The sequence below is a fragment of the Sceloporus occidentalis genome, unplaced genomic scaffold (genome assembly GCF_023333645.1).
Source record: "Sceloporus occidentalis isolate IW3139 unplaced genomic scaffold, rSceOcc1.0.p SCAF_132, whole genome shotgun sequence".
NCBI lineage: Eukaryota > Metazoa > Chordata > Lepidosauria > Squamata > Phrynosomatidae > Sceloporus > Sceloporus occidentalis.
This window is the reverse complement of record NW_028317112.1, coordinates 2,756,194-2,783,808: the sequence shown is the minus strand read 5'-3', so window position 1 is coordinate 2,783,808 and position 27,615 is coordinate 2,756,194. Positions and strand designations below refer to the sequence as shown.

The 27,615-nt window shown below is 43.5% G+C and overlaps 1 protein-coding gene across 1 annotated transcript in view; it reads right to left on the bottom strand.

Annotated features, from left to right (window-relative positions):
* LOC149281467 (biotin--protein ligase-like) overlaps window positions 1–22,749 on the bottom strand; it is a 61,984-nt gene extending 39,235 nt beyond the window's left edge. Inside the window, exons 1-5 of the mRNA XM_089499309.1 lie at window positions 22,522–22,749; window positions 20,484–20,627; window positions 17,474–17,636; window positions 15,198–16,102; window positions 14,270–14,452 (exon numbers count right to left, since the gene is read on the bottom strand). Coding sequence (XP_089355435.1) covers window positions 14,270–14,452; window positions 15,198–16,102; window positions 17,474–17,636; window positions 20,484–20,627; window positions 22,522–22,749 — 1,623 coding nt within the window. The remainder of the gene's footprint in view (window positions 1–14,269; window positions 14,453–15,197; window positions 16,103–17,473; window positions 17,637–20,483; window positions 20,628–22,521) is intronic.
* Between the last annotated feature and the right edge of the window lie 4,866 nt (window positions 22,750–27,615).

Below are 27,615 nucleotides of genomic sequence, written 5' to 3'. Positions count from 1 at the left end.
GAAATACATAAAAAAAATAAAAAGTATCTGGCGAGACGGGAGTGTGAAAGACAAAAAGGTCCATCGGCAGGAATCCACGCCGGGAGTACAAATAAAATAAACCTGATCCTCCGCCAGGTTCCCCCTCCGACGGGAAAACTTCCAGTACTTGAAAATGGCAGCGAGATCATGCGCGGGATCAAACGCCTTCGCCGATTTAAATGAGCATAACCATGAACGTTCTCCCTGGACAAAGATAATACTATTCTTTCAGGACAGATTCAGATTTTCCGGGATTCTAATGAGGTGAATTGTGAATAATGTTTTTAGATCGATAGTATCGGGAGTCTGAGGGAGCCGACGTAAAGCTCCCCGGCTCCGAGGCGGAATAAGGGATCCTGGTATTTGCGTCGGGGGCCGACGTCACATCGGGTGAAAAATTAGGTGGGACTCGCCTAACTTGGGGGACGAAGCGATATATGGCCATAGAGTGTGACGGAATCCCCAATATTTACGCCTTTAGGTGTTTTTTGAATGGTATTCACTGGGCATGCGCTGAATTCATGCTTTGTTAAGTAAAGGGGGGCTAGCAGATAGTTCAGGATTGCCCCTCATCTTGTGGCTCCTGGGGAAGGTGTCCTTCTTGCTTAGAGAATGATCTGGCCCTCCATGGGTCTATGAGAATTCTTCAGTCATTTTAAGGGTAGGGGTTAAACGCGAAAACTGAGATTAAATTTTATATATATATATATATATACACATACATACATACATATATATACATACACACACACACATACATACATACATATATATACATACACACACACACATACATACATACATATATATACATACACACACACACATACATACATACACACACATTCATACATATACATACATACACATATATATATATATACATACACACACACACATACATACATACATATATATACATACACACACACACATACATACATACACACACATTCATACATATACATACATACACATATATATATATACATACACACACACATACATACATATATATATATACATACACACACACACATACATACATATATATACATACACACACATACATACACAGACATAATACATAAAAGTAGCAATCAAGTGGTTACGACTAAGATAAACAGTACATTTTAACGATATAATCCCTTTAAAGAGGATCTGTAACTTCTCCCAAATCTAACACTTTACATTTGATTATCGCAACAAGATGTTTTATGTTTCTACACTTACCAGCGAGTATTTTTACCACTTTTGCTACATATTTCTTCAACCGTCATTTCACTCCCAGTCTTTAGATATATATATATTTATATATATTTATTTTTGTAGAATTGGAGCTTTCATTCAATCGTATTCATACACAGAGTCATCAGATCTACCGCGGATCACACAATGTTCTACGCCCCCCCCCCCCCCACGTGGTCTCCAAGGACGTTTGTTTTGGTGGACGCCACATAATGCCTTTTGTCCTCAAAGGGGTTACAAAATTGGAGCGGCGATCGTAACATGTTTTGGGGATCTGCGTGATTATTCCTCCGTAGATGACGGCAAGCAGGCCAGTAATTGAGCCGGTATGGCCCAAAAAGGAAGGTCCTTTGCATGTAGACAAAAAAAAAAAAAAATTACTTGCCAAAAAGGAAGCTCAGGCTCGTACTCCTCCTCTCTACATGAGCCATGGAGTTGGCTCGCCCAGCTATACTCCTCCACGTTATAATTTAAATTATATCTCCCCTATTGTTAAGTTGCTGATTATTGTCGATGGACTCAGGCACCCGCGGAAGGTTGAGGGGAGAACTGAAAAAACGATCAGACAATGCTGGCCCTGCCACGGACTGCCATCTCCGGCTTTTTCCAGGAGAGCGGGATAAAATCAATGTCTATTTAGACAGGTGTAGTCACATGACTAAACATTAATAGGACGCCTCCACCGAAGGACCTCTCCAGCACACAAGACGTTCTACGATCCTCCACCAAACCATGACAAATATTATCGTTGATGCGCTTTGCCCGCCGTGTTCCAAAAGTGTTCCTTGGCCACACAAGCCGCGTCCGACTTTGGCGTTCAAAAGGACAACAAGCTACACCGATCCCTCCGAAAACACCGGAGCGCTCAGAGAATTTCCAACGTCGTTTATGCAAGAAGAGCAGAAGACGCGATTAAATATAAATATTTATTGGCCGATTTCTCCATCCACAAAATAACTTACTGTCCCGAAGTATTATTTTTAATCCATCTATTTAATAGTTTTAAAATATCATGAAACGTAATAAAAACATTGGAAATGGAAGTTTTCTGTTTTAAGGAATAGAAGCAAGCCCCGGATATGCCTGACCCCACACTACGCAAGCATTAAACGTGCTGCGCATATCCAGCCATCGGCCACGCGTGTGAATTATCACGAGGCTAGTGATATCCCATGTGTGGCTAACCGAGCCCCCCCCCCCCCAAACTAAATTGTGAGCCCCCATACCTGGGAGGGGTATAGACGGGGCAGGGCTCTGCTATCGGACCCGGGCAGATCACAGGTACAGCCATCACGCTCTTCTTATGTCCAGAGCTTTAAAGCTGCTGTTCCACCAACTCTACTAAATGCATACTCCGGTAACAAAGATCATTCCCAACGCCAATGTACGCCCGATCCTTTCGAATACATTATTTTTCTTTAAACATAAAACACCACATTTTTGTAGGCACCACATTTGTGATACTAAATGTTTAATACAATATGATGAGGTTTATTTGCTTAGGATTCAAAAGAGTTTTGTTTAAGTGGAACAGCACCTCTAATGCCCATCTCTTAGGGTACCTCTGCTGCCTCATTACAAAGCGCCACCCACATCACCCGCCATTTAGAAACCAATGACCTTTGACTAATGAACTAAAAATAATGGCGCTTCTACGAAGCCAAGTGTCCTTACGCCGTACTACGGGTGAAACAAATCAGCCCCTAATAGCTCTCGCCTGTGTATCCGCGGAGTTGCGCCACCATCAATCAAGGCCAAAGTGGAGCTGTCAGGTAAACGGTCTATACACCACATTACTTCACTCTTTTTTTAAACAATGACATCATTTTGGGGAGCCTCAAAATAAATCGGTTTGCCCCGATCGATGCCAACCCTCATTGACGCGAGATACTTTGGAACTTAAGGCAAAAACTACAGTCTTCTAGCTGCCCCCCCCCCCTTACTTCTAGAATAGTTAGAAGTGGGCACGGCTCGCTGCGTCCTGGACGCGGTGGGAGGGAACAGGTGGGCAACACGCTGGCTCCTATACATCCAATCTGCAATAATAATACTAACAATAATATTATTATTTATAAAAATGTACCATTTCCTGAAATGTTTTCAGAAGCTCCCACATCCCTTGGTAAATCTATCCAATTCATACGTATAGGTCGCCCATGAACAACAGCGCACAGCATATCCCAGGCTAGGCACATATAAGAAACAATAATTACACCAATTTTCCACCATTAAAGCTTCCATAAGCCCCATTATGACTCTGGCTGAAGATCACGGTGGTTTAAATTCACAAACACGAATAATAAGTACAAGGAGAGGTTCTTTCGGACATCGGGGGGCACCTGTCACATTACAATGCCAATGTATACACTACACACAGACAAGGTCATTTGGGGGGATTAAAGAGTACCACCAGCTATACAACACGTGGTCTGCACCCCGAGTCCACTGGGTATCCGATAAGTGGTTAACACCAAAAGGGTTAAATGCCAATTGGGGTTAAAAGTTATGTTTTCTGTATAAGCTCGCTGGGTAAGGCTGCAGAATGTCTCTACCTAAATAATTGATGGATGATCATAACTCGCACCCTCAGCAATCTGTTTACTGTCATCGCATTAAACTCTCTAACAAACATTTCCCAACATCGCCCCCCCCGCCATATTAAAACTCTCTGACGCTGTAGCTTTTCCCCCCCAAACACTTTTTTTCTGGGATCACACATTAAAGGGTAAACCCTCCTCACCAGCTCCTTTCGGAGAATACAGAGTAGGATGGCGCTACGCCTCGACTCCCAGTCAGTCAACAGTGACCCCTAGTGGATATTCCAGGAATAACACAATCATGCAAAAGAGATTTACAAGATTTAAATACCTTAAAGTGACACATGCTGCTATTATTTTACTTTCACAGCTAAGAGCGCCCCTCTGCTGGTAGAATAAGAAAGAAAAAAAAACGCTAAAGCCAAGAAAAAGTACTGAAAAAAAAAAAAATAAGTAACATTAACTATGAAGGAAACATGCCTTTAAACGTGGCATTAAAGCCCAGTTATACAGAATGCATTTTTAGATATTTTTTTGCATTTAGAATTGGAACATACTGGGGGTTGTACCAAAAAGAAGAGTCATTAACAGATGTGGCCCTAATACGCTCTGATTTTCACCTACAGTATAAACAAGGCTACGGAGTTCCTTAGCCACTGAACAACGGCAAAACCATTGCTAAAAACAACTCTCAAGTAGTACTGGTGCGATTATTAATTAAATTAATCGATAGGCAAGGCTGAGATAGCGCTACGTTCTGGAAAGGATTATTTATAGATTTATATCGCATGATAATATTCTGCAGCCCTGGACGATGGACAACTGGATGTAAGCAGCATTTCACAAGGCACTTTTCTTCGTTTAAGGGAAAGGAAGAATAAAAAGAAGAAAAAAAAAAGAAAGACAAAAAAGAAAAAAAAAGAAGAAAGGGCAAAAGAAAAAAAAAAAAGAAAGACAAAAAAGAAAAAAAAAGAAGAAAGGGCAAAAGAAAAAAAAAAAAGATGGAGAAAGAATTCAAGAGATTGAGAAAATGAGAAAGAAAAGAAAGAAAAAAGAAAAAGGAGATATAGATAGTGTGTGTACATAAAATTATAATAAGGCACATCCCCTTTAATAATATATATAGACTGTGTTCAGTTTGTATTGGATGCAGAGCAACTCTTTACCTCTGAGATCAGCCAGCACTTGAGGTCGGTGTTTACCTGCCCCGCGCAGAGCAAACTCAATATGGAAGCAATCTGCCCTCATCACCAGAGTGTTTATTATAGGAAAATAGCCAGGTCAAGAGCTAAACCCTATGCGAGCGCAAATAGCCCCGCGCATGCGAAAACAGCCAAATAACAGAGGAAAAACATTTTCAGGGCTGAAGGGCCAAGGTGTATATTTATTTAGGACCTCCGCTCTGTGAATGAGCCTCACTGTTCCGTAATATGTTTTTTTTCGCTCAAAATTTATTTTACACACCAGGTATTAAAAGATAATGAATGTGTAAAAAAATAACGCTTTGGTCAATGGTGACAAAAATCTATCACGCATTCATTCTTTTGTTGTCGTTATTTATAGAATTCTATATTATAACGGAATAGAAGAGAAGAAACCGGTTTCATTTCTACAAGGTTAGATCGTGTTACTTTGGGAATGGAGAGGAATCTGAACATACGGGGGTTATTCCGGTTTGTGAATAAGGGGCACAGAGCTGAAATGTTTGTTCCCCTTCCTGTTAAGCGTTACTACGGGCAAATCATGAATGGCGCATTACAGAGCGAGCTCAGCCTAACAGGTTGGGTCCTTCAGAGTATATAGTGAAGTATGTTACAAACTAAAAAAATAAACCCCAAGTTTATACCAACAACTTACTTGACGTATGTATTATACACACACACACACACACACACACACACACACACATATATATATTACACACACCCTATAACGCAAACATTTTGAGTCACTTCACTGTTTTCATCGAAAACTGAAATTTCTAGCTGTAACATAATTGCAAAAGGGTTTTCTAACTATCGATTAGCCTTTTAAAAACTTACATCAGGGAACACAACGTGCCATTGGAACACAGGAGTGATGGGAGTGATAAAGGGCCATTGGAACACAGGAGTGATGGGAGTGATAAAGGGCCATTGGAACACAGGAGTGATGGGAGTGATAAAGGGCCACTGGAACACAGGAGTGATGGGAGTGATAAAGGGCCATTGGAACACAGGAGTGATGGGAGTGATAAAAGGCCATTGGAACACAGGAGTGATGGGAGTGATAAAGGGCCTCTGTACGCCTATGAAGAGATTCCATTAAAAATCAATCGTTACCAGCTACAATAGTCATTTACAGCATTAACCCCGTCTGTGCTGGATTCCTGATCCATTTCATGGTATTTTTTTAACCGAGATATTGACTTGGAGCGTTCCAGTTTATAGTACAATAAAAGTGTGGGTACAACACGTGCAGTTACATAAAAAAGGGCATCTTTATTGGGATGTAATAGTAATGAATGTATTAGTAAAGGAAGTTACTGCCCCACAGAGCTTACATTCTATGTTATGGCTATGAGGATAAGGATATCATTTATTTATTTTTGTTCGCGCATAAGATGCACTGTTAAGGATTATTTGGTAAAGCACTACAGGGAGTACAATTGGATAAAATGAAAGAAAGAGGACAGCTCACTGGCAAGACATGCCACAAGGATCTCCAGGAGACTACGAAGGTCCCTTTTGCCCGGCACAGGCATTCTTACTGGTGTTAGAAAGTTTAACTCGGTTAACTCCGCCCCCAGCTGCCTCCACTAGAAGCAGGAAGCATTCCTCCGTATGCATCTTAGCGCATGCAATGCAGCTGCAGGCAATCATATGTATACTACCTGTACGCTGAGGTTTTGTCAGCATGCGCATGATTGGCTGCTGCTTCAATCACTTCGGTGGGGGGGGCTACTGAGCATGTGCAAAAAGTTCAAAAACAAATTAAGAGATTAATTCTCTAACTCCAATAACTAGAGAATGCATGCAGTAATGTTTTTGGAGCACTAGCAAAAAATTAAATACCAACCAGAGCAGGTCTCAGCGGACCAGTCCAGCCATGGACTACTCACAGAAACACTTGCCGGCAGAGAAGACCCTGTCAGCCCGTCTAGTCTGCCCATTGTTCCTGCTGTAAAAGCCGAGACCCTAATCAGTCCGTGATCTCATCTTAGATTCCGAAACCATATGCCTATCCCCTACATGTTTAAATACCCTCACCGTATGAGCCTGTAACACCTCTGATGGGAGGCTGTTCCATTTATATGCCACCCTCCCAGTAAAGTAAAGTAAGACAAAACACCAAAGTTGATCGAGACAATGAACAACGATAAAAGTTTGATTACGTTAAAAAAAAAAAAAACGAGTTTAGGCATGATTGCCGTCCGTCGCAGAACTAGTCCTGTCGTTTAGCCATCCAGGCTATTCTGATCCGCGTTAACTTTATTAAATACCCCAGGGAAGAATTAGAACACCGGGGAAGTTTGGCACAAAGCTGTGATTGGAAAAATGATTCTGGACTTGCGATGTCTCCCATCTGTTTGTTTTCGGAGCGCTCCCCGCCGTATGAAGCCATCACAAGCCGCGCTCCCAATGACAGCAGCACGGAGAAAGCAGTCGATATCCGACATCTGCCTTCAGCCGGCATCAAATGCGTTTGACGGAATCCTCAGATTCATGAGGTTATCCAAATAGATGCAAAGTCAAGAAGCCAACGGCCGGAATCGTAAAGACGTCCAATTCAAGAGGGACTCGCGGATCTTTTAAAGCGTTTGCCTTTGTTACAGCTGCCCTTTTCAGTTTACTCTGAAGTAGACATATTCACCGATAGCATAGAAGATGAAAAACACCAACAATGATAATAAAATAACAATAATATCTATATATTTATATATTTATTTTGTAACAATATAAAAATTGAATTCAGAAATTAACCTTCTTAATTGTTTCCAAGGGCTAAAAATATATTTAGTGATTTGTAAAACATATTACGTCTACCGCAAAATACGTTTAAAAGAAATTAAATATTTTAATACGTTTTATTTCATTCATTGATGTAGGGTTCAAGTATTTAGATAATACGTAAGGTTTACAAAACTAATGCTTTTTAAGAATAAATGGGCAGTAGCATTTTTTTTGAAAGTCATACTTCCAACATTTTCTTACTTTTAATGACAATTCTTTCCCTTTCCATAACATGTTTCTATACCCAGCCTCATCTTTCCGCAGCTTACGCATTTTGCTCCCAATACCATTAATTAAAATATTTTTAAAATATAAAAATTCCCATTGGAGTCCATTTTCTGTGCACTCTGCAGCGTGACACTATCTGTGCTTACATCATTATTTGTAATAAAAAGGACGTTTGTACCATTTTTCCTGCTTTCCACCTGCTTCTGCTGAATGTACCGGTATGTTTGTGCGTGCGCAGCAGGGCATGGCCGCATAAAAGTGCATTTTAGTCGTGTTTGGGACAGATTTTCACTCAATTAATCTGACCTGCTAACTGTTTACAAAATGCGGCGGGATAAGAATTTAGTAGACAAGTACAATAAAACCTTGCAAAGAAACTCTCTTAAAAAATATGAATACAAAAAAAAATATATATATAAAAATTTGTTTTTGTATATATATTTTTTTGTATTAAATTTTTTTTAAGAGAGTTTCTTAAAAAGATCTTCGCGGTGTGTGTCTTCGTCTTCGCCGTTTTACCGCCGCCGTCTTCTCTTCGGAACGAACACCGAAACGCAGTCTTCGTGTTCGTTTTCATGTTCGCCCGAAGACGAATGCACAAGTCTAGTAATAACGGTCTTTGAGAATATTCCGAGTACCGGGTCTGACCCAATATTACAGGAATCCATACAGCCCCCCCCCCCCCATTACAGTAAAAAGGGGGAAAAAAAATGAAATGAAAAAGACATCTGTGCAAACAATACCAAAAAAGTGTTAACGAGCAGTTTGACTTTCTTGACGCCCGGGACAAAGGACTTCTTGTCATTCACTCTTCGCATCCGCGAGGCCCAACAAACTTTTCGCCCGTTTACAATCTGGTTCCACGGAACGGGAAACGTTATAGACTGTATCAATTAAGTACATGAAAGCGAGTACGTCCTCTCTCGCGTCGGCCGCGCGGTTATTTACGGCCCACGCGGGGGACGTTAAGGCTTCGCAGGATTTTCGTTGGCCCGATCCTCGCGTTCCACGCCGGTGAGCGCCGTTCACTTTTCAGGTGCGATGCTTTTTAACGATAGCCTGTGTAATCAGCAAATTTACGTCATGATCACAACGGGGTTATTTCCCCCCCCCAATATCAAATATTTTCTGTAGACGGTAAAAGTTGCAAGTTCATAGTTACTGGACTTTTTTATTCTTTTTTTTTTTTCCCGTCTAGGCAGCTGTTTGCGGATTTAAAGGGAATTTCTAAGCCAATTCCCTTCCTCGCTAAGAACCTTTCGCTCGCGGTATTAAGTTTAGCCTTCCCCGTGCTGTTTTACAGGTTCGCTTCTCATGGAGAGCGGTAACGGGTCTCCGTAGACCTTAACTCGCTTAACAATTGTTTTATTTTACAACCTTTAAAAGGTAGCCAGGAACGGACTCGGTTACAGGGAAACTGGGAATATTCGAAGTGGAAGAAAAACCTCTCTCGGGTGATTCGATACGCCATAAATTTTACTTTCGTAGAGTTTAAACTAGACAAATGTTAATCAAGGTTTAAAGGGTCTCTTTGAAACCGTTAAAAAGGAGCGGGATTTTCCTGTGTACGCCGAGGACATGCCACCAAAAGATGGTGGAGCAGCAACGGACACGAACGGTCTAAAGATAAAAGAATTCTAAGCAACATCGACGACTCAGAGAAGTATAGAAACAAGATAGAGAGCGGTAAGACTTGGCGTCTATCGGAGAAGTCATTTTTATTTGCTCATGGAATTAAAAAAATATATATTTATGGCGCCTCATCTCATCATCAGACATCAGACGCACAATGATGACATCAGCATATTCCCCCAACCAATCAGCTGGGACCAGATCTTGATCCCTTCTCTCTTTAGAGAGTGTCGCTCGACGACCAGAGAAAATAAATAGGACTATGGATTCTTGTAATATTGGGTCACACCAAAGTTATAGAAGTCGGTGACGTTTAAAATCAATATTTATTATTCTAATTATTATTTTTTCTCCCAGTTAAAGCCATAATTATGTTTAAAGGAGAATTGCTTTCCTAGGTTTTTTTGTACCGATGTCTGGGAAGAAAGAAGTTTGGATCGTGTAATGCGCAAGCTGCTTTCTCGAAGACCTCGGGGCTTTGAAAAATAACTTTGGGTTCTTAAAGCCAAGGTAAGAATCAAAAGTATTTTTGGTAATCTGAACCATGAAATCCGGTATAAAATGAGACACATAGTGGTTGTCTGCCACTTTTTGTCTAAAACCCCAAATAAGAGCCATTAGAATTAACCTGGCACTATACAGTGAGAAAAAAAACAGCAGCAAATGTTTATTGAAGAAAACATTTTTGTTTTATATATGAAATATTAATATTTAAAATAATTTATCTAAAAATGCCTGCTTAGAAGCAATATAACAATATACAAGTATATACAAAATACAATACATACACTATTTTATTCCGGTTTAAATGTAAATAAAAAAATTATTAGTAAACGGACACTGAGAGATGGAAGAGGTGGATGTCAAAGTGCTGAACTATGTCTCACAAAGCCTGGCTGGGAGTGCTATGAGCAACCCTTTGTCTCCCACTGACTTAAAGACTCTTCGAGTATCACAGCCTGTATCACCACTTCATCCCCCTAAAGCGGACGTCCCATACAAAGGAAGAAACAAAATATATATATTTTCTCCTCGCGCATAACCAACCTCAGTACTATATACTGCAATAACCCCCCAGCGCTATATACTGCAATAACCCCCCAGCGCTATATACCGCAATAACCCTCCAGCGCTATATACCGCAATAACCCTCCAGCGCTATATACCGCAATAACCCCCCCAGCGCTATATACCGCAATAACCCCCCCAGCGCTATATACCGCAATAACCCTCCCAGCGCTATATACCGCAATAACCCTCCCAGCGCTATATACCGCAATAACCCTCCCAGCGCTATATACCGCAATAACCCCCCAGCGCTATATACCGCAATAACCCTCCCAGCGCTATATACCGCAATAACCCTCCCAGCGCTATATACCGCAATAACCCCCCAGCGCTATATACCGCAATAACCCTCCCAGCGCTATATACCGCAATAACCCTCCCAGCGCTATATACCGCAATAACCCCCCAGCGCTATATACCGCAATAACCCTCCCAGCGCTATATACCGCAATAACCCTCCCAGCGCTATATACCGCAATAACCCTCCCAGCGCTATATACCGCAATAACCCCCCAGCGCTATATACCGCAATAACCCTCCCAGCGCTATATACCGCAATAACCCCCCAGCGCTATATACCGCAATAACCCTCCCAGCGCTATATACCGCAATAACCCTCCCAGCGCTATATACCGCAATAACCCCCCAGCGCTATATACCGCAATAACCCTCCCAGCGCTATATACCGCAATAACCCTCCCAGCGCTATATACCGCAATAACCCTCCCAGCGCTATATACCGCAATAACCCCCCAGCGCTATATACCGCAATAACCCTCCCAGCGCTATATACCGCAATAACCCTCCCAGCGCTATATACCGCAATAACCCTCCCAGCGCTATATACCGCAATAACCCCCCAGCGCTATATACCGCAATAACCCTCCCAGCGCTATATACCGCAATAACCCACCCAGCGCTATATACCGCAATAACCCCCCAGCGCTATATACCGCAAAAAACCCCCAGCGCTATATACCGCAAAAAACCCCCAGCGCTATATACCGCAATAACCCCCCAGCGCTATATACCGCAATAACCCCCCAGCGCTATATACCGCAATAACCCCCCAGGGCTATATACCGCAATAACCCTCCCAGCGCTATATACCGCAATAACCCCCCAGCGCTATATACCGCAATAACCCCCCAGCGCTATATACCGCAATAACCCCCCAGCGCTATATACCGCAATAACCCCCCAGCGCTATATACCGCAATAACCCCCCAGCGCTATATACCGCAATAACCCCCCAGCGCTATATACCGCAATAACCCCCCAGCGCTATATACCGCAATAACCCCCCAGCGCTATATACCGCAATAACCCCCCCAGCGCTATATACCGCAATAACCCCCCAGCGCTATATACCGCAATAACCCCCCAGCGCTATATACCGCAATAACCCCCCAGGGCTATATACCGCAATAACCCTCCCAGCGCTATATACCGCAATAACCCCCCAGCGCTATATACCGCAATAACCCCCCAGCGCTATATACCGCAATAACCCCCCAGCGCTATATACCGCAATAACCCCCCAGCGCTATATACCGCAATAACCCCCCAGGGCTATATACCGCAATAACCCCCCAGCGCTATATACCGCAATAACCCCCCAGCGCTATATACCGCAATAACCCCCCCAGCGCTATATACCGCAATAACCCCCCCAGCGCTATATACCGCAATAACCCCCCCAGCGCTATATACCGCAATAACCCCCCCAGCGCTATATACCGCAATAACCCCCCCAGCGCTATATACCGCAATAACCCCCCCAGCGCTATATACCGAAATAACCCCCCAGCGCTATATACCGCAATAACCCCCCAGCGCTATATACCGAAATAACCCCCCCAGCGCTATATACCGCAATAACCCCCCAGCGCTATATACCGCAATAACCCCCCAGCGCTATATACCGCAATAACCCCCCAGCGCTATATACCGCAATAACCCCCCAGCGCTATATACCGCAATAACCCCCCAGCGCTATATACCACAATAACCCCCCCGCGCTATATACCGCAATAACCCCCCAGCGCTATATACCGCAATAACCCCCCCCAGCGCTATATACCGCAATAACCCCCCAGCGCTATATACCGCAATAACCCCCCAGCGCTATATACCGCAATAACCCCCCAGCGCTATATACCGCAATAACCCCCCAGCGCTATATACCGCAATAACCCCCCAGCGCTATATACCGCAATAACCCCCCAGCGCTATATACCGCAATAACCCCCCAGCGCTATATACCGCAATAACCCCCCAGCGCTATATACCGTAATAGCAAAAATCGGGTTTTATCTAATTTTGTTCCAATAAACTCCCTTTATCTGCAGACGCCATTGCTGTCAATCATGTGATATTTTAGGTGACTTTCCCGGCTCAATCACCACACTGAGGATATTCTTTATAGCAAAGCTATGATGCCTGGTGCTTCTTAAACTTTCATTAGTCAGAGTGTCTTGCTGGGTGACTAAGACTGAGCCATACTATTTTTTCTTACATTCAGTAGAATAAGGAGTCGGGGGATTTGTCTTTTAGATGGGGGCTCAGATAACAGAGCGAGAACTCATAAAAAAAAAATAAAAAAATGGCTAATATGCAGCTGCCTGAAAAAAAAGCAGAATATTTTTGGAAGCATTATCTAAAACGGTTATTAAAGAGTGGTGGAAGGTTCCGTCCTCCACCAGGAGAGGGCAGTATAAGAGCGCTAGCAACGATTATTTTAGGAATTTCCTCACAGGTGTCTTCCGTTATCGAGATGCATCGTGATTTAAATAACATTTTATAAAAGCATAAAAGTTAAGAAGCAACAGCATACAAAAAAAAATAAAATCACCACCTGGCTGCGCAAGCTTCCCGAGGATTTTTCAGCCCAAATTGAATAAATCATTATTATTGTGTATTTACAGAATAATTTTCACAGAGCTAAAGACATTAGTATTGAGACACTTCCTCCACGCGCATGCACAGAAAGGGATCCCGCTGTTTGATTTTAAAAGCAAAACATTTAAAAAATGCACGTTAATGTCCTCAATCTTTGGTGAGGCCGCCTGGGACATTATACCCGGGGGGGGGGGATAATAAAGCAGTTTAAGACATATCTGTAGGTCAGTACATACGATATATTCTATGCAGTTCTATCCGAAACACAATTTCAGAAAAGGAACGCAAAAAACAGAGCACAGAAAGGTTGCCCCATCCCAACCTCCTGGTCAGCTCTCCCCTGTTCATTTAAACATTTTAGTTAAGCCACAGACATTTTCTATACACTAAAAGGATTTATTAACCCCTTAAGGACAATGCACTGTGAGCCCGCATATGTACAAGCTTCGTCGTGAAGGGGTTAAGCTCAATGATGCACTGCATCCCAGATTAAAAGACTCACCTGGTCAACCCAGCTCAGCGGCCCTTTACGTAGGTTATATATATATATATATATATATATATATATATATATATATATATATATATATATATATATATATATATATCTTTTTAGGTAAGTCAGGTAAGGAAGAGACTTACCGGCTCTGAGGTCAGCAGGTACACGGGGGTCAGAGAGGGCACAGTCCGCCGCTCACATTCTAGGCCCAGACCATTGAGGACCTGTGACAGCACCTCGTGCCTCCGCGGGTTGCTCAGCTTCAGAGAGTCGAACGTCCCCTTATCCTGATAAGCAAGTAATTCGGGAGCAGCTTCCAACTTCACCTTCAAAAAGAAATGTAAAAAATATTGCATTGCTTGTAGTTATGATGTTCGTCCTCTTACAAGACAAACGAGCCAATGCTAGATATCTCATTTGTTGCAGACTGTGTACATGTCTCGTATACGGTACGGAAGCCTATCACGTGATACTAAAAAAGGCACCCATAGCTTGTTGCCATAGAAACTGAAAAATCTTCTTAAATGGAACTCCAGAGGAGAGAATAAAATTACAAATGTGAGATTTTACTTACAAATTTGACTAATGGTTTGCCGAAGGGGAAATAAAACGTACAACGCAACCCAGCCATTTCTAGCTTTGTTAGCCTAATCTGATAATCCTGACTCCTTACCGTACTGCTTGTTGTAAACCAATAGAATGGATCAGTCTTAATCAACCATCTAGAAACTCTGACTAATGAAAGTCTATAGAGGAACGGACTTCATTAGCATTGCCATAAAGCATCAGCTCAGCATGGAGACCGTGATTGTTTACAATACTAGATAAAGTCACATTTTGACATGTTTGTAGCATACATGGCTTGATTAAGTATGACGCCACATGCAGTATAAAGAAATAGAGGATCATGGGTAAGCGAGTACTCGCATGTAACACAGTAAATGCTCTACAATACAACCATGGTGGGCAATCCCCTTCATATCAGCCACGACTAATAGCCCGGCGTTAAGTGCAGACACGGCTACTGGAAAAAGTTTTGGGCAGAAGTGAAACTTTACAACATAACCGCACCTGACAGAGAACGGCTTCTCCTCCGCCGTCTCCGCAAGTCTGGCGAACCACCACCAAGTCTTTACTCTCATTGTCCAAATGACCCCAGCTCTCCATTTGGACTTGGTTTCCGCCAGACTGTTTCGCGAACACTTTGCCGCTGGCCATCACGTCGAAGCTGGTCTCCGAGCACTCGGGTTTGCCGAAAACCAGAGCCTGAACGGACCCCCGTAGTGCCGACTTGTGCTTAACCGACACGCACCCAAAAGTGAAGTCTGACGAAAGCCCCAAAATCTTTCCTCCTCTGGACAAGTAAGTCATAAAGTGTTTACGGACGTCAGCGGGAACGTGTTCCGCGGCTACAACCAGCAGCAAGCAATTGTCCATCCAAGGAGCTTTGTGGACCTGGTCATCGGGGATAGAGTATACAACGTATCTAGAAGAGTCAAAACTTTGGAGCAACACATCTTTGATTTGTTGAAAAGTCTCCCCGGGGGCAGCGCCGCAGTATATCAGCACGTTAGGAGGCTTTCCGCTTCGTTTGGGATTCTCCCCGACGCTGCCCTGATCCGCATGGTCTTCTAAGCTGATGAACTCGTCCGGGAGGTCGGGAATGTTCTCCGCAGAGGCAAACCTGACAGACTCTATGGTACGGTTCTCCAGCTCCAGACATTCGTGGCAGCTGGAGAGGTGGAGATGATGATGCTCGCCGGGGGCAGATTCTTTGTTAGGGGCATCAGACTCTTCATTTAAACCGGAGCTGCCCTTGTGTTGATCTGGAGCTGCCATTTCGGTACTTTCATTCACTCCCATCTCTGCCTCCGAGGACAATCGAACGGACGGCAGGGTGGATTTACGCGGCACGGTAACTTCTGCCTTTACGCTGTGTGTTTTATCTTCCGCTGTTAACGCTTTGAGCTGCACAGCTATAAAAAAAACAAATAAAAAGGTACATCAGGTTCCGGGGACAATAATATAAAATGTGTCCCTTTCCCCAAAATAACTCCATTCGAAATAAAAACAGTAGAGCGCTGAAATGAAGTCCGCGTTTCAGCATCTGCTCCGTGCCTCTGGTTAATAGATGGAGCAGGACACGGCACAAAGTAACCAAATCAGAAAGAATAAGCAACGCAGGCAATGAAACAGTCGCTGCAACTCACCATAGAAGCATTATCCGAGGTCCAAGCCGCTGACAAAATAAACCCAACGACGGGATTACGGGGCAGCTAATTAAAAGTATCCGACACAGACATTCCTCCAGAAAACAGACAACTCGTGTTTTATCTAGAATAATAAAGGGATACTCCGGCCCTCACATGCGCTTTAATCCGTATGAAGCCGAGCGCCCCCTTTAAATGATCATTTAGGTACGGCTACTTGACTCGCAGGAGACGCGTGCGCAGAAAGCGCTGCTATTTATTTCAGCCGCTGTTTGCCTGCTTTAAGGAGTCAAAAGTGGCTCAATAATCAGATCAAGGAAGAGGCTCTGGAGCTGCAGCTTCTGCTAAACGTATGGGACTTTTTATTCCAAACAGGTAAGGAATGCATATTCCCACCCCAGCATGACATTGGGGGGAGGCAACTGAAACTTGTATTTTAGCTAGTAGCTGGATTATAGACTGTGTATACAGGTACTCATCAGGCACATAGTCCATATTTCAATGTAACAGACCTCCTTCTTACCGTACAAAACATATATGCACACCTACCGTAGATTCTTCTCCTCACCACTATTTTCTACAGTTGAATTATCCACTATTTCCTTCTTGCCTAATGCTTGGGTGGGCTGAAGGATCTATGTTCCCTGCACCCTCCTTGCTGAAGCCCGGCGTTATATATAGATATAGAGAGAGATAGATAGAGAGAGAGAGAGAGAGATATAGAGATATATATATATATATATATATATATATATATATATATATATATATATATATAGATAGAGATAGATAGAGAGATATAGAGATTATATATATATATATATATATTATATATATATATATAGAGAGAGAGAGAGAGAGAGAGAGAGAGAGAGAGAGAGATAGAGATAGAGATATATATATATATAGAAGCACGCAGCGAGGGAACAGAACTTGTCTTATTATACCGCAGCCCGAGGATGCTCTCTCTATCACTGGGCTGCACCTCTATTATTGCTGCTATTTGGAATGTAATGAACGGTTAATAAAATAAACAGACCCAACAAGCCACTTGGTAAACAAGAGTACAAGTGACCTTTTCCCGATGGTCTGATTGATTGATGAATACGTGTAATTTTATAAAGAGATGCTTCTTACAGGTGATTTTCTGAAGCAGCGATCCATTATCCATCTGCAGCCGGTCTTCCATGAACGCTATTCCGAGCTCGCTGAAGTTTTCAACGCTGGCTTCGGCAAGCAATTTAGAGGAATCTCCATGACAGAGAGCCAGGGGCAAGCAGTACTCAGACAGTTTCCGAATCTGGCCCGGGAGAGAAGAGAAAACACAGGTTAGTTGGGATAAATCAGCGCTGAACAATGGCCAAGATGCATATATTCAGCGCGATACACAACAAAGCTGGATAACCACGAGCCATACTTAAGACTTAAAAAAGTATTATGTAGCTTTTTTTCATGGGAAATATACTGTAGATACCTTCAATATACATAAAAGCAGACAGATTCACCAGAACAATATACCACAACGGACCGGACATCCCTGCGTCAACCGCCACTCGGGTTCCATCTCCTGGCCAACACCGAGTACCGGCCCAAATCCCATGACATGGTGCCTTTTCTTTTTTTAAAAAAAAAAAAATCAGCCATGAATATTATAATGGAGCTCAAACACTAATCAAACGAACTGTTTTTAAATCTGGTTAATGATACCCAAATGAGTCTATTCACTAAAGGGAGAGTTACCGGGAGAGTGGTGTCTCGGGACCTTCGTGCATAATTACTATATACAGCACCAGCTTAGCCTTTGTACTGGAGAAACCTGCCTGTATTCCCCCTTCATCACGATCAGTGAAGTCAAGGAGCTGAAACACAACTCTTCATTTAGTGAATAAACCCCAAAGGGTTAGAGGCTTAGGGAAGGCTCCTAGACACCAATATGCCAGGACAGCCGCCTCCGTTGAACATTATTCCCGGGCTCAGATATAGGCTCTGGACCAAAGTGCATCCTCCGTGACCGATACGGCCAAGACAAGAGCTGCGGTGCAATCAAAACAAGGCTGCGGTAACCTGATCAAAGCGGGAGCGTGTGGCGTTGCAGGCCAGGTACAAGGCACGATCCCCATTCAGTCATCCCAAATGTAAACAGGGACGCTTTAAAAGTCAAGCCCTTCCTGTGGCTTGATGGGAACCTGAGCAGGTAGCCGACGCTTAACGATCAAAGCAAAGGAAGCCAGAACTTGCCCCAAACAAGAGGATTTCCCACCGCGGAGACCAAGCGAATCCTTGGGTACGCTTCATCATTACAGACGGGGCTGCTTCGTCAAAAGTGCACTCTGTACCGGGACCCTATATATATTTTGACTTCAATCTTAAACTAATTGTTGTCTCCAGATGAATCCGAAGACCAAATTGTATTGGTTTTATAAAGCGAACGTCACATCGCGAACAGCCCTGCAATCTGCACAAATAAATATAATACCCGTTTATTAAAACATCACACAGAGACATAAGCGTGAGACCCCCCCACTCCCGTGTCATGTCCGCTGCGTCAAAGCCTGATGAGAGTTAGAGTCCTGTAAAAGGATTTGTGGTCAATAGAAGGAGTTCCGAAACTGCAGAGTTTAGAGGACTTTTCTAGAATCGCCTACAAATTCATCAAATATCTATTCGCAAATGTGGAAATATCAGGAGAAAACCTCTCCATTTGCTGACCCCTGCATAATGTACGGGGAATATAGAGCCTTTCAAATATAAAGCTAAATTATTTTATTTAAACCAGGGGAACAATAACTCAAAAGAGGAAAGACCGCCACGTTTTTTCATTAGCAGTATCAGATTAAAAATAAGTCATGTGCCGTTTTCTTTTGTTTAGTTTTTGCACAATATAATTGTGCAAAATCAGGCAGCTGCAAATCAGCCATTTATATGCGTACTGTTTGTACACGCACTCCTTATCATACTGCCTTCGGTAAGCAATAGAATGGCTCAGTCTAACCACTCAGGCAGACACTCTGGCTATGACAGTCTATGGAGGAACGGACTTCATTAGCATTTATGTAGAACCCTACATTCCTGTATACAGCGCTAGGAGAGGGGTTGTTACTGTATACAGCACTGGGCGAGGGGTTGTTACTGCATAGTGCACTGTGCGAGGGGTTGTTACTGTATACAGCACTGTGCGAGGGGTTGGGGAGGGGCTGTTACTGTATACAGCGCTGGGTGAGGGGTTGTTACTGTATACAGCACTAGGCGAGGGGTTGTTACTGTATACAGCGCTGGGCGAGGGGTTGTTACTGTATACAGCGCTGGGCGAGGGGTTGTTACTGTATACAGCGCTGGGCGAGGGGTTGTTACTGTATACAGCGCTGGGCGAGGGGTTGTTACTGTATACAGCACTGGGCGAGGGGTTGTTACTGTATACAGCACTGGGCGAGGGGTTGTTACTGTATACAGCACTGGGCGAGGAGTTGTTACTGCATAGTGCACTGGGCGAAGGGGTTGTTACTGTATACAGCACTGGGCGAGGGGTTGTTACTACATAGTGCACTGGGCGAAGGGGTTGTTACTGTATACAGCACTGGGCGAGGGGTTGGGGAGGGGCTGTTACTGTATACAGCACTGGGCGAGGGGTTGGGGAGGGGTTGTTACTGTATACAGCACTGGGCGAGGGGTTGGGGAGGGGCTGTTACTGTATACAGCGCTGGGTGAGGGGTTGTTACTGTATACAGCACTGGGCGAGGGGTTGGGGAGGGGCGGTTACTGTATACAGCACTGGGCGAGGGGCTGTTACTGTATACAGCGCTGGGTGAGGGGTAGTTACTGTATACAGCGCATACAGGGGACTTCCCTTTAACAATAGGTGTAAGATAACACAATGGAGAATAATCACAAATATCCAGAGATCACGACGTTAGGACGCCTCTGCCCAGGTTATCCGCATTTCAAATGCATATTTTGTTTATTTCAATGTTTTCAACATTCCGTGGATTTATTTACTGTATTCAGCGATAAAACGAAGGATTTGGGAGGATTCCATATGTTACACGATAACACACATATATCACACTGGTCTGAAGTGCAGAGGGATTTATTATTTAAGGTTTTGTATCGATAGTTTACACAACACTTGGGGAGGAAGGACACGGCTCACCTCTCTGGAGGCTCTTAATGCGGAGGATCCGGTTTCGCCAGGTAAGGAGACACTCTCGGTTATGAAGGCTATGCTCCCCTCGCCCAGATCGCTATCGCCGGAGGATCCAAGCAGCAACTTCCACTTGTTTAAATCTTCAAAGAGCTGAAAGACAAGAACAGTTTACAAAAGAAAGTTCAACGCGACACAGACTCTCCAAGCAGCCAGCGAATTGTGGGTCTTTACATACAATCATGCCATTCCATGCAACGGATATATGCATACATGTGTGTCTAACGTATCCACTCACGCACTGTTACCAGGGCAACAGCCCCGAAAATATAAACTGAACTTTATGTGGAACCCAGCAAGGTCCCAACCATCTTAAATATAACTTGTAATAAAGGGCTGTGACAAGTTACCCGCAGAGCTGTGTTCATAAAAGAACGGCTCGGGACGGCTGCCAGCGAATTCATATACCTGCCAGGTGCTCACTTAAAAGTCCAGGCCCCGCTGCACACGCGCCGTGCCAAATGTTAGCGATCAACGCTCTATGTGCTATTAGTATCTTAAAAACCCATCTCAGAACACGACAAGAAGGCTGCCATGCTATTAAATTATTACATGCAGGGCGGCCCTAGCAGATATATAATACTTATATATATATATATATATTATATATATATAATATATGTGAGAACCATGGAGCTGCAGAGAGCGCCACCTTGAGGTTCTTTCCTATGTTAGCGAGTAAGTGCTGCTATTGGGGTGTTCCTGGGACACCATTAACCTAGAGTGCTAGAAAAAGCTAGGAACCCTATATATTATATGCATAATGCATGTTTGAACCAGTTGATATTCAACTATGCATTATGCAGGGCCAGTTCAGACCCTCTTGCAGGAGAAACTGTCTCGTCACAATGCTAAGTGAAGCAAGCGATTCCAAACTATTGGTTTTAGTGACTAAACCCCCAAACCAAACTAAAGACTGAGAGAAAGGTCTATCCCAACCGTCCCGTATATTTGGCGATATGGGGAGTATTATTCTATGCAGATATAGTGCTTTATTGTATGATCTGTCACACGGGGACAAAACATTAGCTAACCCTTTGCCGATTTAACAGGAATCAATTAGATCAGAATTATTTTTGGATATAAAAACCTGATTAGTGTTCCTTTAAAGCTTCAGAAGGTGTTTGGGATCAAATAATGGACTTTAAATCAAAAGTAAACGAATGCATATACTGTAGATTATTTTTTATACCCCGGCTTTATTTTTATTATTTTTAAACACCAGTAATTTATCCAAATTCGTTCATTGCTAGTAACCGGTCCAGACCTTGAGTCTGGCACTGCTGTTTCTGGATTTTTTTTCTAAACTACTAAAAAAAAAGTTTCGGTTAAGGGATCCAGATATACTTTTTAACATTAGAACCTGTCAGGTTTACAACGGGAGCCGTCACCTTCACACAACTTTGCTCAGCGGACCTATGAAAACAAAAGCAAGGTTGCAGAAAGGAGAGCCTTTCACTTTACTTAACCCTTTAGACTCAATGCAAGAAAATAAAATTGAAATTGAAAAAAAAACAATAAGAGAATAGGTGAATTCTACAAATAGCAATATCTGGGAAATCACTTAAAATGAAACTTCTGGAAACATTGTTGTAATAGAAATTATGGCTTTATCCATATTATATTTATTTACATACAAATGAGCCGTTCCCTATACTTAACCCCCTCTTATCAGTGTTATATTATAATCTAATAGGTTATAAGCGTGTTAGACCATGGCATTCAGCTCAGTAAGGAGCCATACCTTCGAGCCATCCTGATTAATGTAGTAAAGTCCTGATTTTCGGGCACTACCCCGCTGTCCCCGTTAGGTAATCAGCAGGCCTGATCGGGCCAAACGCTGTGAAATGGCAAGGTGGTAAGCGGCAGAATTATTATTTGCTGGTTTCCATATTGCTCCCGGAGAGGCCGGCGTCTCACAACACGAGAGAGCGCTGCCGGCGTCTTGCGAGCAAACGGCTTAGAATATAATTTGAACGGTTAGTACCTGGGAACCCTCAATGAGGAAGACTTTGCTGCCCACCTTCAGGCAGACTTTATCTTCCCCTGGGGTCTGCTGTCCACTAGGGCTCTTTATGCCGGGATGCTGGGGCCCCTGAGCACAGAACGTGAAGGAGCTGGTCCTGTGAAGCTTGCGCACACAACTCCTGATCAGCACAGCATAGCCACTTCGGACACGCAGCCACAGATACACGTAGCAAAGGGTAATGAGCATGGCTCTGGGGCAGCAGGCGGGTGGGTGGAGGGCGCCTCGAAGCCCCCTGTTCAGAGATCTGGCATGGGTGAAACGTAGGTTATAGGCACCTTGAGGGCAAAAGCTGACAATTGCCGCAGCCCAGCATCCGACACCTGCTGAGAGAGAAAAAAAAAAAATGTACGTTACCAAAGTATATCACTAAGAACATACAGGTTCCATAGAACAGCATTGTATATATATATATATATATATATACTATATATACACATACATATACATATATATACACACACACACCATATACAAATATAATATATGGAAATATACCGTATTTGCTCGATTATAGGACGAGGTTTTTTTCAGAGCAAATGCTCTGAAAAATACTCCTCGTCTTATAATCGGGGTCGTCTTATAATCAGACCTCAAATAGGTCTGACTATGAGACGACTAAGATCCAGATCCCCCGCAGCTGCAGGGGACCTGGATCCTCCTGCCCCCCCCCCCCCCCCACTTACCGGTACTTCTGAGTCCCCGGTGTGTAGCTGGGGCAGCGTGTAGCTGGGGCGATTCGCGTAGACAACTTCCGCTGCAGCCGGAAGGAGGTGTGGCTAGTAGCGGGGGTTGTCTGCGTCCATCGCGCAGACCTTCCCCTGCTGTCAGAGATCAGATGGACGCAGACAACCCCCGCTGCTAGCCACACCTCCTTCCGGCAGCAGCGTAAGTTGTCTACACGAATCGCGTAGAGCTCTACACGCTGCCCCAGCTACATGACAGGGGAGTCAGAAGCACCGGTAAGTTTGGAGGAGGGAGGAGGAGGGAGTGTTAAATTGGGGGCATAAGGCATTTCTGGAGGCAGAGTGTTCTATGAAATGCCTTTTAACTCCCTTAATTCCACTCTGCCTCCAGAAATGCCTTTTTAACTCTCTATACGCCACTCTGCCTCCTGAAATGCCTTAAACCTCCCTATATGCCACTCTGCCCCATAATATGCCTTTTAACCCCCTTAATGCCAGAGTGGCATATAGGGGTATAAGGCATTTCTGGAGGCAGAGTGGCACATAGGGGTCAAAAGGCATATCATGGGGCACAGTGGCATTTAGAGGGTTAAAAGGCGTATCATGGGGCACAGTGGCATATAGGGGGTATAAGGCATTTCTGGGGCAGATGTGCATAACTGGGGGGGCAGGTTGGAAAATAGAAGGAAATAAAACCAAAATATTTTTCTCAATCATAGCTTTTATTAAAAAAAAAATAATAGTTTAGCTGAATTAACATTTACTGGTAAAAACTTTTTTTTCCTATAGGGTCGTCTTATATTCAGGCTTTTTCTTTTTTTTCCTAAATTAATATTCAGATTGGGGGGGGGGGTCGCCTTATAATCAGGGTCGTCTAATAATCGAGCAAATACGGTATATATATTAACAGAACTATTCTGCTAATATAATCACTTGCCAATCACTTCTGCCAGGGCACCTGACAGCCCATGATGTAAAGCCGGGCGTAGACACATTATGTGGGCAGGTTGTGACATCATATGTGGATCCACCCATATAAACGCGGGCGACAGCATGATGTCATAGAACATTCTACCTGCGGAAAGCCTGTATCTGCCCCTTTACGCATGTTCAGTGCCCACGCACCAGCATTTTGTATGTATTGTTAACAGACATGTATTATGTCTCTTGTGCATAGAACACATTCCCTGCTTGTGACATATGTGACATTGTGACGTTTACTGCAATACCTCAAAGTGCTGGCGAGCTTTGGAAAATGTATAGAATATTCAGGTCACTTTATCATGTTTTGTTGTTAACTTTAACTTACATTTCATTTCTTTTTTTTTTTTTTAATTTCTTGAAAATCATGATAAAATTTCTATAAAATGATTTTAACCTAAATTTCTTAAATGAAATCATTTTTGAGCTTTGACAAAAGTAACAATAAATTAAATAGGCTGATGGTGGCTGAGCACGGCGTGAAAGCACGCCTAGCCGGCAGCACAGGAATGTTACCAGACAACTTTTAACACAATCTATAAGGGTGAGATAAGTGGAACAGCGTTCCAGCAGAGGTGGTAGAGGTAAGAACAGACTTGATGGGCCGAATGGCTTTTTTTTGGCATGAAACTCTATAAGGCAGTGTGAGCCGGGAGCTCGTGCCCTGTGTAATATTTCCTGCCATACCGCTTTATATAGCATCCATGGGGCAGTTTGTGGTTTTTGTTGTTGTCATGGTTACCGTTGCTTCTTCGTACTACGTCTCAGGTCAGCGCCCGAATGATTGTTGGAGCCGCGACATTGTACGGCACTTATAGTGTACGTGTGTTTTGCGGTACGAGGTGCGGCTCGTATACGATACACGTGTGACGTCATTTAATAAACTCCATCGAGTCACCAAACGTCAGCAGCCAGAGGAATATATCAGAAGGGGGTGTCACTGCCGCCCCCTCCCCCGGCACTGGAATCACTACAAAAACATAGAATCTGCCGGCAGATCAGATCCATTCGGCCCCCTCTACTCAACCTGTTTTTCCTGCCGTAAAGACTTACTCAGTCGTTGGTCTCGTCTTAGATTCGGCAGCCATGCAGGTTTAAATCCCCTCACTGTATTAAACTCTGCCACTTCTGGCGGGAGGCTGTTCCCCTTACCAAGCATATAGTAAAACTTACTCGCACTACAACATTAAGACATAAAGGCAAATTAACCGTTTAAAGCCTGCATATTAATAATACAATCCATCCAGTGAATGTGCATTGCCTGCCAGCAGCTCCATTATTAGAATCACACACTGTCCGCTATTATTCAATAACATAACGGCCCCAATGCACAAGGGCAATACCAGCGCTTCACACACCAACTGCCCCAGACAGGGTAATCCCAGATGGCAACTCACATCCTCTCCTGGGGCATTAGTGGCTCCAAGGCGTGAAAGTGGGAGCCCAACTTCTGTCACTGTCATACAACCTCCCCTTCACAAGCACAGGCAGCCCACCAGCCAATGGAAGCCTCTGCATCTAACGCAGTGACCTATTGGTTCATTCTAATCTGACTAGTGATTGGCCCGCTACTGACAACTGCAGAAATATCGCCTTGTGATTGGTGGAGTACTCGTCGCCCTTTTTTATATGATGTCAAACTACAATTCCCATGATTGTCCACGTAGCCTTTGGCATGCTTGGAATCACGGTAGTTGTAGTTTAAGGGTAACTGGAGCGGTGCAGCTAAAGTTCAGCTGGGACTTCATTGTAAATAAAGCTGGCTTGTTGTATAGGGGCAGTAAGGCAGGTTGCTGGGGTGTGCTATTATACGCTGCAGGCCTATAATAATAATTAATAATAATAATAGCTTCACTCACTGCTAAACCTCGCACTTCTTCCACTGGAACTGAAGCTTTAAAAACTATTAACAAATGTATAGATGAAGTAATGTTACGATGTCATTTTATTTCCATAAACGAATATATAATATAAAGCCAGCTACTGGTGAGGCCTAGCGCTACAGTAACCACTACGAGTGCTGAGGGCTAAATAACAATATATCGCGCAGCGAGGAGATCAGACTTCTCCTTTATGTGCTCACGTGTCCTGCACGGAAAGAAGCGGGGGGGATGGGGAAATGCATATGTCGGGATTCTTCATATTATTACTTATTGTTTTATCATATATATATTTATCATATTCTGTCGCACTGTACAATGGATCAACAGGACATAACAAGTAGCGCATCACATATCGATTAGGACTTGAGAAATAAAAGGCGAGGAGTGCCCTGTTAAGAGAAGATACGTTAAGTGCTGCCCTGCAGTATGTGGAACCCATAGCTGAGAAGTGAACCCCGTACTGTGAGTTCTTAGGATTATCGAGCGCACTTTGCTTTTCGTGTCAGTAAGGAGTGTTTTATCGTTTAATTGTAACGGGGGCTTAAGGAGAAGACAGGAAATTTCCACTCTGGATTGCAAGCTTGTGAGCCCTCATTACCTAATGTGTCGCTTCGTCTTACTCTGTCGGTTCTAGTTTTGTCCGACCCTTTGAATGTAGGGACTGTAAGAAGCGCTGCGGGAACTGTTGGCGCTATAGAGCCCTGACCTCAATCCCATGAAACACGTTTGGGATGAACTCGGACGGAGATTGTGAGCCGAGCATCTCATCCAACATCAGTACCTGACCTCCCAAATGTTCTACTGGATGAACGGACAGAGAACCCCCCAAAATATTGTGGAAAGTCTTCCCAGAAGAGCAGAAGCTGTTAAGGGGGGCGGGGGCCACTACATATTAAGGTCTATGTATTTAAAATGTGATGTCATCATTGCCCCTGTTGATGTAATAGTCAGGTGTCCAAATACTTTTGTCCATGTAGTGTAAATATATATAATTTACCTTTTACTGCCACAATGGAGGCGACATTCGGTCATCACCATACTTTTTTGGTATAATTTAATCAGTAAATAAAGAATGGAGACAATAAGGAAAGATTAAAACAAAAAACTTATCACATGAACTGTCCTCGGTTATTATTTCCTAAGGGCTGAAGACTTCATTGACAGATGGATGATCCTCTAATATCAGCGGCGGGGGAGGGGTGAGGACTGAGCTCATTCTCCATAGAGAGATAAGGAGTGTGATAGCTGGGATGGGGGCTTTGGGTTTTAGCCCCAGCAAGTGAAAAGGTGAGTCGTGGCTGTTGATAAACAGAGCTGATGAGATGGCCCCTGTCAGTGAATGAGTTAAGAGGGAGAATCAGTCTTAGCCGTGACATCTGGTTCACTAGAGAGATCAATCAAAGCACTTTAGGGGATATAGAATATATAAACTGTTCATGTGTCACCTGGTTCTGTCGGAAATATCCAGATGAATAGTAATGCACCATCGTTTGCATCAAATGGAC